At 40.0% G+C, this 13,495-nt stretch overlaps 1 protein-coding gene across 3 annotated transcripts in view; it reads right to left on the reverse strand.

Annotated features, from left to right (window-relative positions):
* Positions 1-13,495, reverse strand: part of ADAMTS18 (ADAM metallopeptidase with thrombospondin type 1 motif 18) — a 76,062-nt gene that overhangs the window by 11,185 nt on the left and 51,382 nt on the right. For all 3 annotated transcript variants that reach the window (XM_057381859.1, XM_057381858.1, XM_057381860.1), the window contains exons 17-18: positions 5,009-5,150; positions 3,499-3,625 (exon numbers count right to left, since the gene is read on the reverse strand). In XM_057381859.1, coding sequence (XP_057237842.1) covers positions 3,499-3,625; positions 5,009-5,150 — 269 coding nt within the window. The remainder of the gene's footprint in view (positions 1-3,498; positions 3,626-5,008; positions 5,151-13,495) is intronic.

The following is a 13,495-nucleotide window of genomic DNA, read 5'->3' on the forward strand; positions in this document are numbered from 1 at the left end:
AAATTTGGCAGACAGTTGATGTAGAATCTAAATAAAACAGAGGCAATTTAACCAGCACAAGCTGTTTGGGCAATGTGTGCTCGAGGCACAGGATGCTGCTGCTCCACGTCACGTCCCTCAAGTGACACAAAGTCTGAGGGTTTATTGCCAATTTTTGGGTAAATTCAGCTTTGAAATGCCAGGAGCTGCTCAGTATTTCTATTCTTGAAGCACTGAGTGGGTCCTCAGCCCTTCAGGGACACTGCAAAAATCCAACTAAGTGCCTTTGTCCTTGAAGGCTTTCAGTGTARGACCATAAATCACAGCCAGACAGGAAAACAAAAGTGAAGAAACAGAAGAAATTATGAATGACTAAATGCTTACTCATTGAGAACTCATTCAAAGACACAGCACTGAAATTGAGCTGAAAATTTTTTAACAGTTTGACAAATTTTTAATTATTTATGTCATGGAAAAGGTTTTCTCTCACATCTGACCACCTGGCCTATCCTGCTTTCACAGTTTCTCACAGCATCAATCTGTGACYACTGGAATAGCTGCTTACATACAATTTTAATGTCAAGAAAGCTTATTTTTTGTCCTGTGTTAAAGATGAACAGCCTCTCACTTGCCTGTCTGTTCACGTCTGCCTCAAAAGAAAGCTTATTTTTTTCTAATTTGTAAAAAAATTATAATAAGTCTATTTTTGAAAAATAWCTTTGGGAACAGAAGAAATCCCAGCTCTCAGTGTCTAGCAGCTTCAGAAACTGCCAAAAGTAGCAAGAAATATAAAAGGCACTAATTTAAGGACAAAGAAATATTAATGTGAAAAGTCAGTAGTTATGTAATTCCAAAACACGTCAGAAGTTTCCTTTTTGTCTGATTTATAAATGTTTGGGCCATTGAACAACAAACTTCTGGGAAAAGCRTTTTAATCCATTTTACAAATTTTAATTAGTTTGCCTTGATGTTTCTGACAATGGTCATTGGTAGAGTGACCAGAAGTGTTCATTTAAGAGTTTATTCACCATAACTGTCCAGAARGATCCCCTCTTCACAGAGGAGTGGGCAATAAACCCACTTAAATGTCCTCTAGTAAACTTCCATTTTCCAAGATTATCYGGGCTGTGATCCAAGAGTATCTTTCATTAGCTCAAATAACGAAATAATTATGACCAGATTTGGCAGCTCTGAAATCCAACGAGAGCAGCGTGCAGTTCTGGTGCCTTTCTGTGTGGGACAGTAGTTTGGTCCCTCTCAGTCTCACAGACCTTTGTTCTTTTGCAGCAATTATTCCTCACTGACCTTTACCAGTCTGGAGCCTCTTTTAGGTCCCCARATGGACACACTTGTATCTCATCTGTCACCTCCCTCCCTTGCCTGGTGTCTTTGGGTTTGCTTTATTTGCTGGCTGTTCAGCATTCTTTTGTTTCCTCCACGGTATTTATTAATCCTATTTTTTCTTTCTCTGTTGGCAGCCTTGGGTTTATGGTAAATATTACATGCTGTGAGTTTTCTGGGCAGATTCCTCAGCAGAGATATCCTGGCACARTTTCACTCAGCTGAGGGGAAACCTGTTAATTTAAGGCATGGTCCTACATGTAGGTCCTCCATGCATTAATATATCCTAAGGATTTTAAGAATAATTAATTAGTGAGYTGAACTATTTTTTCCTTGGAGGTGCTTGGGGCATTTACATCTTTTCTTTTTGTACTTTTTTTAGGGTTCAAGTCATTAATTCTGTTTTAAAGTAGTAAATCATAGAATAGCTGTGATTTCAGTATGAAAACATTGCACTGTGTGTCAAARTGGATATTCAGCATTTCAGCAGTAGGTATTTATCAGCGGGTGCTCAAAATACATCAGGATTTCAGGTTAATGGAAACAGATATTTTGTGTGTGGTCAATATAAATAAATCTGATTTGGRTGAAGCTTTATAGCATAATGGGCCCACATCCAAACAAAGGTAAGCAGAAAGTGCTGAGAAAGTCTCCTGGAGGCATCACAGACAACACATTTCTGAGTGCACAATACTGAATTCATTGGATAAAAATAATCCTGGCAGCAGATAAATTGCATATGAAAAGATTGTGTTTGGCTACAAAGATTACTTAAAATTGGTATTGAGAAAATCGTGTGGCTAAACGCAATCTACAGAAACTGCTGAAGCAGGAGCATGGGGCTCTCGTGTCACATGGCACCATTATTTAAACCTTATCTCTATCGTTTTGTGGTCAAAGTGGGTAATTTGGCATTTGGATTTTGTGTACTCTGCTGTGCTCTTTAAATTCGCAGGAAATTCCAAACTATTACCGGRCTATTTTTCAGTATGTTCAACATATTGCAAAGTACGGATTTTTAAGTAAAACTGAAGTTTTACTGCAGAACATATGCATCTTTTTGCTTTGTCCCACCATCCTCCCCTGGACTGGGGGGATGAGGAATGCTGCCTATTAAACACCATTAAATGGGTTGTTTTATGAAGTATGGGAGCAGGCTTAGCCAACTGCTTTTACTGCTGCTTTAATCACCCCAGAGCAAAACCAGCAGATGACGCCAGGTCCAGACCCTTCCTCCATTTCTTCTGCTTCAATGCATCTTCAAGTGAATTTATACCCCACTGACTGAAACACTCTGAATTCTTAAAACTTATCACCTTAGGAAATCTCCTGTTTTGGAGGTTCAAATGTCTTGTCCAACATTCTACAGCTTCTCTGATCTTTAATACAAAATTAAAATAATGCTGAGGTTGCAAAGTCAGGAATCCAAAAGTGAAAAAAACAGCAGAAGAAAGACGGCCACTGTGTCCTTTCATCTATCCATTTATGTCCTAAGCCACATAATACTGTGTTTAATTATATGAGCACACAACGTTTTTTTCCAAAGGACCCCTACTTCAGCTACTATAAATCAGTGCAACTCCCTTGGTTTTTAAATTGATTTAGACCATCTGGATTCTAAGTGCTTATCTATATGTCAATGTCTTCCTTTGCATCTCACCTTTCTTACATCTTTTAGAAAATAGGACTTTTCACACAGGCAATGCTTTCATACATATTTCTGTGGGTACCAGGAGCTTTGCTGACAACTTGTTTGTTTAGATAGCTCTCTTCTTGCATCACAATCCTCTGGGGGACATTTTGTCCAAAAATCACTAATTATACTTCACAAGACTCTTTTAACCTAATCTAATATGTGGAATGCGAGTCATGGGGCCAAGCCTCCTCACAGGGAGTAGCACTTTACTCAGGAAATGGGCTTAGTGGTTCAAGATGAGTGGAGGTGGCAGAGGCAGCCCCTGAGAAAGCTGGATTTGCTCTGTGTCACCCCAGCTCRGGGACAGAGCCCTCAGCAGCCCGTGCTTTAGGCATCAGACCCAAAACCCAGCCAGGAGCCTTGGGCAGAGCATCTCAAACAATTCCTGGTTCATGTGATGGATCACAASGGGTTCCTCCAGCAGGACACAATTCTGTGTGCCCCAGAGGATTCCCACAGGTACCAAACCCCCCTGAACTCACACTGCCGGGCAGGGATTGGTGTTGCACGGTTTTGTTTCGGTGAAAGGCTTCGTCCTCGGGCCGCAGAAAGAGGCGTTGACTCGCGCACGGTGATCTTCCAAACAAATTGCTTTTGCTGTGATGTGTCCTGTGGAAGGGTTAGATAAGAATACACCATAATAAATGTTTATTCAGAATGGTAAGAGGAAAAAGTGGTCAGGAACAATTTTAACTAAACAAAAAAGTTTAATCTCATCCTTGGTAGAAATCCGCTGACTTGAACTAAATAAAACAGGGGTTTATGCAGCAACATGTTTTTAACGTTGATTTCCTTCTCTGCAGCACAGATACTATCAAAGTCAGATAAAGCATTTTACTTATAAACAGCAAATTTGCAGACTCTTCCCCCCAAAATAAAAGAAATTATTCTAATTCCCTACAGACACTGGCAATGCTTGCTTAGAGCCCCCTCATACACTTGAAAGCTGCAAATAAACATTCTGTGAACTTTTTACATCTCTACAGACCCCAGAGCTCTGCAGGTCCCTGTACCTTCAGCTCCATCAAGTGTCAGCAGCAGGACCCCTACAGAAATGCCTTAAGGGATTTTATAGATTCATTTTTTAACTGAGATCTGTCATTCACCTCACACATGGTTCATTGGACAAAGTGAGGCAAATTTGGAAATATGGTTGTTTCCACAATTTTTATATCCATGCTGCAACCCTTCAAAGGGAAAGAAGAAAATACAGCTGTCRTATTTTATGGCTACAATGCTCCTGGTGGCTCTTTCTTCCATAAACCATTTACTGAGATGCTGTGAAGTTCTGACAACACACCAGCAAGGTACCCCTGAATTTCACCTGAACTTTTTTGCCAATACAGAAGCATTTCCTTCAGCACCCAGTCATATCCTTTGGTATTACAGACTTCCCACACTCCAATTTTCAACTTTCATTCCATCTCAGAATTAATTCCATGGACAGAACATGCAAGGTTTGGAAAAAAACAAAAAGATGGTGCAAGATAAGAGGAATATGGCAGCAAGAAATCCTCATCTGACATGGAATTTCAGACTTTGACCCATCAGAATTAAAATACTGATAATTAAACAATGAGAAGATGGGGGTGCAACTGTCAGTGGAGGTCTTGACAATATCTCTTTGGTGCTCTCTACAGATAGGATAAATTTTCCTAATTATTTGGTACMTTTCYGTGTTCCCAAATTACAACATCAAARTACATCATTAATTCCCACATTACTTCATCAGCAGAATATCATATGCACATGAATTGACCTAAACTAAAAAGACTGAGTTACTGGCATGATTTTTTTTAACATGTAGGCAGTATAAAGGTATTTCCTCTGTGTGCAAAGTTATCAGATAAAAAAATAAGGACCAGGTGTTCAGTGTAAGCCCCTATATGTATCAGTATATGTTTGCAAAATCAAAGGCAGCTGAAAAGATCTGAGATGCTTTAAAAAAAAAATATGAAAAAGAAGAGGCTTAGCAATGGGAAAGTTACCTACCCCCAGCACAGGTCGCTGAGCACTCAGACTGCACYGTCACCCAAGAGTAGCTGTGTTTTCTCACAGACGTCTTGTTTTCAATGTTGGTTTTGGCAAATGTGTATTCCCAAGCAATCCCAGGATTTTTGCCTTGTAACAGGATCTATAGAGGGATATTTGGGGGTTGTTATTAAAAAAAAAAGGAGGGAGGCAGAGGCAAAAAAAAAAAAAGGATTCTGTCAGTCTGAAGGAAGATGAACTAAACAAGATACACTCATAATATATGTACACACACCATGCTTGTGAGAGGATTCTCAGGAAAAGCCCTCAAAGCAATTCCTAAACAGCAAAGCATTGCCTGGACCAACACCTGCAGGGTCTGTAAGAGAGGGGTGCAGAAACACAGAGTCCCCTCCTGAAAATCAGGAGCACCGACTGGGTCAGAGAGGCAGCTCTGCCCAAAAACCCTCCTGCACTGGCCCTGACCCAGCTCCACTCACTGGGAGCCAGGGCTGGACTCTGCCTGGGGCACTGCAGGGCAGGGGGTTGGGATATGGGGAGGAGAGTCATTTCCTCCTTTTTAGCCAGCAAAGGCCAGGCTGATCCTTTTGGCAAGGAGGAAGCCTTTTCCCACCAAGCAGGACTCGAATGATGTCCTGGCAGAAGCTTCAGMAAAGCAGCAGCACAGCTGTGGGGCTGCAGGAAAGGTGTGGGCATGGCTTCCTCAGTTCTCGAGGCTGAGGGTATAAAATACAAGTTTTTTTCTCATACAAAACTCTTTTCTATGCCGACTGGTGATAAATTTTGTTTGTAAGACCCTCAGCTGRATTTTTTTCTCATGGTGATTGAAGCTGATAAAGTTTCAGTGCAGGAGAGAACCTGTCCTTGTGTGTCTACAGAGGAAAAAAGGATTGGGAAAATCTTTTATTTACTAATTCAGCATAAAGTGTTAGAAAATTTATAGAAAGTGTGATTACTGACTATCATAACAATCTTTGTCWTTTTACTGAGGGAGCCCAGCTCTCCAGGGTGTACTATTTTAGTGGTGAATTATATCTGAGCTTTCATTCACTGTATTAATTTCAAGACTGAATTATATTCACTGCAAGATGCRTGAACACCTGACACATCCCTAAATTTAGGGAGAAATTTCAACTTAACAACATTTATTTTAGAAACCTTTGGCAGCAAAATCCATTTATATCCCCACTTAATAGAAACAGTGCAGGAGTTTACAGTTACAGAGCTCTAACAAGTTTTTACTCTTCACCAATATGGATCTTGTCATAGTAATACAAAGAGCAGGTGCAGTTAACCTCAGTTCCTAAATATTCTTTTTGATAAGCATTAGCATTTCAAGTACAATTCCTCGTCTGTGTTAGTGATTGCCATTCAAAATATTAATAACTTATCAGTTGAGCACTTAACCAATCTACTTAAGTAGAACTGATCTCTGTATAGACTGGTTTCATAAAAGAGAAACATTGTTTAAGACCAAGGAATATAACAACATTTTGAAATGTAGCCAAGTGTTTTAAGGTATTCTGAAAATGTGCCCATTGGAAAACAGAAATTGCCCATGACAGTGAAAATTCAGACCRAATTTACATGACCTCCAGCTCAATAATTCTGCACACATGAAGGATCTGCACTGCTCASTGTTTACTTTTGTAGAAGAAAGAAAAGAGGATGCTATAGTTTCCAACCTTACTAGCCAAAGGTTTTATTTCAGTCAGGGAACCTCAATAATGATCCGAACTGAGAATACAGCAATTAGGCCCGCAAAAGGCAAACATTTCCAAATGAATTGTAGAGTATGTGCCTTCCTCTGGGAGGATTTGGATTAGAAACTCCTTCAAGCACAGGTAGATGAAGTATTTGGTGTGATTTTTTTCAGCCATCCAAGCTTAACTCACAAGCACCTTAGAATACCTGTGAGGTTATGGAAGAAATAGATCTGAGGGTGATTACTGACCTCTGTTTTGACTGAAAATTCTAGTAGAAATTACCAAATGCAAGTATCACATCTATTTTACGAGGGGATTAAAATGGAATACTCTGCAATCAGGAAACATGAGAATTGAGACTGCTGTGCAACTCCTCTCTGCCCTGCRCGGGTGCACCCCAGATCTCTGGATCTCTTACTGGCTTCCCAAAAAACCTCCATTGTGTTCAATACTCCCAGCATCTCACAGCTCCCATCAGGAGCATCTCACAAAGTTTCTGTATATTCTCCTTCCTCAGTGTGAGGTTCTGTGCCCTATTTGCTGCACTCCATTCAAACCATGCCCAGTGTGACTTTTTTCAGGACTTTTCTTTCTCCCCTTCCTATTAATCATTATCTGATGTAAATGTTTTATCAGATTTAACAGCATCTTCAGATGAAGTGAAACATCTCTTCAATATCAAGTTTTACTTTTAGAAATCTATCAGACTGCTGATAGCAAAAAAAGCAACTCTGTTAGAACAGCTGTTCCACTACCACTTTGAATATTGAACCCCAAGTCCATGGACATTAAAGTTTTTGATAAAACATGATGCAGTAATGTGTTCATTCTACTATTCTTCTCTCAAGGACAAACTGAGACAAATCTAAAATTTAAAGCTTCTGAACACATGCTTCAGAAAAAAAAATGCAGTTTGTTAACTCTAGCAAGAACTATTCTTCACTTAAAACAATTCCTTCCCGGTTTCTTCTTACAGACCAGACCTCAAAATGTTTTAATTTACTTTTACCCATCCTACAAGTCCAAGGTATTAGCACAGATCTCAGCATCTTAGGCAGCCAGAAACACTTTCTCCCATTTCAGTAGGTGCTCTGTGTTCCTTCAAGTGCAGAGGCTGAAATTCTGTCTGGCCTTTTAATAACTYGTGTCAGAGGAGGAGGAGGTTTTGTCTGTGCCACAAAACCTCGTGTAAGGGTTAGTCCTCGTCTCATCTGATTCTGACAACTGTCATAAAACTGTGTTGTGCCAGCAGCCAAAAAGCAGCAAAGTTTAAAACTTTTCTAATAAAAGTATCCTGAAGCATTAGACTGAACATTCATCTTCTGGAAGTGCTCTCTGTGACAGCGGAACAGACGGAACGCGTTCTGAACACCGAGCTCGGAACGGGAGAGGGGGAGGAGGAGGAGGAAGAGGAGGAGGAGGAGGAGGAGGAGGAGGAGGTCAGACTGGCAGTTTTACTCCCGTTAGAGCAACACTGTCCTGGTGCTCTGGCAGTGGGAAGGGAATGATCTGGGATGGGCCAGAATGAGACCCATCATTCAGGGTGAGAGTCCATCCCTGCAGAGAACAAGCACACAAAGGTGCCAGGAGCCTGCCCTGGGTGAGTGCCTGGGGGTAAATCCTGCACACCAGGAACACTGGGCCATACACACATTAATGCCTTGGGCTGCACCCCCTCCTTGCACACTGGGAARGAGCCACAGTTCTAACAGGCAGGAGAAGGGAACTTCCTCTCCATTTCCAGGCCAGCAGCCAAAGGCAGAGCCCCTTCCCACCCAGCAGGCTCCAGGAGGGAATGTTCACCAGGCAGGAGCTGCAGCACAGTCAGGTGTCTCTCCTCCTGTACCATCCCAGCTGCGCAGAAAAAGGGCAAAATCAATTTATGGAATAGTATTGGGGAYTAAAATATTGCAGGGCACAAAACCATATGTTTTGAAGTCACTCAGCTGAAAAAATAGTACACAATGGATAATGTTCGACCRAGTTTTCATCAGGAATGCAATACTAGTGCAAAGTTGCAATTTTGCCAAAGTAACGAGCATATAAAAAGTTTTCTATCGTATTTTCAAACATTCATTATAAAGCCTTTTCTTAACAACCCAATAACTGAAGTCTGCATATTCAGCCAAGTTATCAGACCTACAAATTTGGAAAGACCTCCAGTGCTAGTCTACTTAACTGGACACATTCCAGCATCTTTTCAGCCARCTGGCATTTGCTCCCAAATTTACAGCTGGCAAACAACCTCCTTAAACATTTCCAGTTCCTCAACAGAACTGTTTAATGTCTACCTTTAACACACCAACCACCTGACTTCAGACACAACACTCAGCAGCTCTGACCGCAGGGCGCAGAGTTATAAAATTTACAGCTTCTTGAGCTCGAAAACCACAGGCTCTACGGCTGGAATCTGCTGGATCTATTCCGAAGAGAAAGAACTGTGGCTTTAGCTTAGGGCACAAAATGTTAAAACAATGGATAAATTGAACTCTCCTGAGTAAAGAACCTTTTCCCGTTGCTGCTAATTTAGATGTGAAAGCTAAACCAATAATTTCTCTAAACTAGCTGTGCATCTGCTCTTTTGTTTGAGATTTTTTTTTCCTCATGGCCATCCTAAGTTTCCAATATCATACCCTATTTTGCAGGACAAGTTTTTAAAGAGTCTACTAACTTTGCTTTGTTATGGCTGACCTGGTGCTTTTCAGTATTTTTTTATTGTAAGACATGCATGCAAAGCTATTTGCAGCACACTGAATTAAGAGAGATTATRTTATACAAGCTAAATTCCTATTTCTTCCACAATGTTTTGTCCAATGTCTAGGAAAGGATACTAATGCCTGGCTTGTAGCATGCYGAAAAAATGGCTCATTGTCTGTGTGGAGGACTAACAGACATTTACAAAGCACTTAGTGAAGCTGAGCACAGAGAGAAAAAAAACAGGTAAAGGACTATTTTCATCTGCACACAAAATCTGCATGTGTCCAATCCACAGGAATGAGCCCAAACTCCAAATCCCAGCATCCACATCCCAGCATCCACAGTGCCTCTGATCTGCATCCTCAAGCTGCACCTACAYTGCAAATATCATCTACATTTCCTGGGTCATTCCCATGCTTTGGAAGACTTTGATATTTTTTTTAGTGGGATGTAACAATCTAGAGAGGGCAGGCAGAGGGGTTTGTGTAAAGGCAAATGCCTGGCTGTGCTCTGCATGAGATCTGCCATTTTCATCCACTGGGGATCCACACACTGCTTCATAAATATTGTAACATCCAGCAACCTAAACCAGACTCTGATTTCTCTATTCMATCAAGATTAATTCCATTGACTTCTGTGAATTTATCCTGGTGAATCTAAGCATGCAGCATATGGTTCTGGTAGAAAAGTGTTTAAAGCAAGTTTTAAAACAGGGCAGTTGTTGGATGGGATCCTTGACAGTGGCAACACCAGGGCTTCAAAGGAAAGTGGGAGCACACCTGTTTGGAAAGCAGTAAAGGAAGGATTACCCACTGGGTACATAAGCCAAACCTTAAAACAAAAGGGGTTTTATCTCTTCAATACTTCTAAAATAACTTTAAACAYAGCCCTAACTAAAAGCTTATGACAAACTACTGTTTTTCAAGAGAGTCCACTAAGGTCATTAAAAGGGAAAAAAAAAAGAGAAGTATCCTTGAAAGGGTCCTATATGATCTCATTTCTACTTCAGCTGTTTCAAATTTATCTTCCATTGTTATTGTGCTCCATTTTCCCCCTGTTCACATGCTAAATGTACAACCTTCAGGGATGCTGTCCAGCTAATCTCTCCTCACTACAGGAGAACCCTTTTATCCATTGTATTGAGTCAACATCTGTATCTTATAAGTACATCTTAGGTCTCTTTAGCCTACTTTCTCTTCAGGGGAAATCAGTACAAATTTATCATCTAGTAGCTAATAATAAATGTAATCCTTTATAACTGCAACTTGGCTTTCTCCCAGTGGCAGCTACATCATCAGTAAAGCCATTCCACCTGGTCTCCCTCCTCCTGGTTTCCCCTATTGATAAAGAGGAAGTGRTTTACTGGATTTAATTAGACATATTCCTGCCTTAAAGCGCCATTCACCTTCTCTTCCTGGGGATGTCTGCCTCTTTACACAGCATCCTTTCCATCTGTTACTTATTGATGGCAAAATCGACTCTCTTTTTCTTTTTTTGCACAAAGATTTCTTAGTTTCTTGATTCAATGTTTCCCCAGGTTTGAGGTAAACTTCAGTGAGGACACTGATCCTGTCTCCTCCTGGAACACTTTGCCTTCTCAGATTGTATGTGACTTCCCAAGTCAATTCTTCATCTGCTTACTGATAGAATGGAAAACCAAATTATGAAACCATCATGTTTATAAGCTAGTTCATCAACTAACACACAGCCTTTTTCATGTCCACATAAAATTTTGTTTCTTGTGCCCTTTCAGAATCTTTAGCAGTATTTGAGTGAGTCGTGGAGGGTGTCAGTATTTCCCCAGATGGACATTCCAGGGAGCCTCACACATGACAGAGCCCTGTGATGGCAGTGTCCCTCGGCCTCTGCTCTTTCTCCTGAGGAATTCCACAGCTGCTGGTGCCCACCGGCAGCCCTTTGTTTGCAAAACCAAATAATTAATGATAAATACATTTATCTTTTACATTTTACTGTTTCTCTTCACGTTAAATATCCTTCAGTTAACAGAAAAACACTGACAAGGTCTTTAAAATGAAGACCTGACCTTGGATTACCTATGTCCAAATAACAGATAAATGAGCTGAAGGTATTCAGCTACATTTAAAAAAATCCAGCATGTTTCTGTTTAAGGTGAGAGAAATTGCCTACATAAACTATATTTTAAAAACTKGGTATCAGTTTCTCATCCTAGATTAGCATCTGTCATATTTCTACCACTCTGACCACTGACCATTATTTTCATGTCATCTGAATTAGGCCATTTCAGGTCTTCCGAATCTATGAATATTTTTCATTTCACCTTTTATTGGTTTTAGAAAACCCATAAGCACCAAAATATCAGTCATATTAACTTCAGGAGGACACTGATACACAAATTCTGAAGGACAYCAGTTTACTGGGTTCCCCCTTTCTTCCATCTGTGAAATCAATTCCCGAACAACCTAGAAATGATCCTGAAGAATCCTAAAACCTCATCATGCATTCACCCTTCCAGCAGTTRTGCTCAGGAAATACTGGTCATACATATTAATTCCACATTCATCTCACAATGTTCTCCTCTTCAGAAAATATTTGGCCACTACAGTTTGTACTTTTTCTCCCACAACCCACTTAAATTACAGATTCACTACTCTGTCTTTTTTAGTCTGATTCATTTCCATAATTATATATATATATAATATATGTAAGTATAGATATGGAGGGGAGGGTTTGGTGAAATTCTAGGGTAAATAAAAGCACTTTACATGCCTTTTTCTGGTCTCTTACCCAATTTTGAACGGTGTTAGGGACTGCAATGTCTGATGGAATGAAACGTGCTCAGCTGAAATATTGAAAAGCCTGACAGGAAAGCAGATGCACAGGAACATACTGTACAATAAAATATAAATACAGCACATCTCACACAATTGCAAGGCTGAACTTGTGGTGTGCRGGACAATAGGGAATGTAAAGATCTTTTTTTTTCTTATTTGCATCTCCTCCTTCTCTCTCRTGCTTCAGATGTTTCTTTCAAGAAAATATTTTGGAGGATGACTGCATTTCAAAGGAAGTGATTGCCCTGAGCACAGACTTGCCAGACCTGTCTGGTCCCATCCTCTCCTGGGAATGCTRCTCAGAGGACGTGCACAGCCTGAGYTTTCTGGATACCTGCAGAGTGCTTTGCATGCAGAAACAAAGGGAAAAACCTGGACCATTCCATTCACCACACAAATGTCTACCAAAATTATAACTACAGAATGAAAACAGAATGAAATGGGCACAAGCTGTGCTAGCCTGGCTTTCACTCATAGGTGAAGGGCAGTAAATATAGCTGCAAAACTTTTTATTCTCTGTCCACCTGAATAATAAAAGCTCCTGTATTTATGCATATAATTTATCCAAGTCCTCCATACCCACAGTGCACATTTTTACAAGGGCTCACAGTGAATTATCCTGGAAGAAAAACAACAAACTTAATCTAGAAAAGAAGAATTAAGTATCTTTTGAATACAGCCTAATTAAAAAAAAAATTAAAAACCCACAAAAACTAAAGATTACAGGAAGAAGCTGAGGTTCAAATCCTGGAATACCTTATCTTAAACTAACTTAGTTGAAATAAAAAATTGCAGCAGAAAAGTTTTGTGTGCTCCTTTGAAAATTATAGGTGARTTAAAAATTAAAACACAGCTACACTGACTGTGGGATGCTTAAACACTCCTTTTTTTCAGCCTTCTGTCAGTTTCTRGTATTTAGAGCTGAAGTAGGATATGTTTACTATTATGGCTCCAAGCAGACATTCAGCAATATGTGTGTTCTCTCAAAATATATTTCTTCAGTTTTCATTGGCATTTTTACTTGTTAGAGATAGTGGTAAGTGATAAATAATGCAGATCTCTGAACAGACAATTCTGCATTCAACTTGTTGAATGTTGCTTAAATTTATATTAAAAGGGAAAAAAATCTTAAATCCAGTTCATAGATATGTGCACAATATGCAGCCAAGTCTTCTCGCAGGCGATTTAATTATGCACACTTCAGCTCTGTAATAACACAGCTCAAATCTACTTGGGTTATGACAAAGAGAATTCCTGGGAGTTCAGCTGAA

This window comes from Malurus melanocephalus, unplaced genomic scaffold, assembly GCF_030028575.1.
Source record: "Malurus melanocephalus ecotype Western Australia unplaced genomic scaffold, MMel_1.1 scaffold_535, whole genome shotgun sequence".
Lineage (NCBI taxonomy): Eukaryota > Metazoa > Chordata > Aves > Passeriformes > Maluridae > Malurus > Malurus melanocephalus.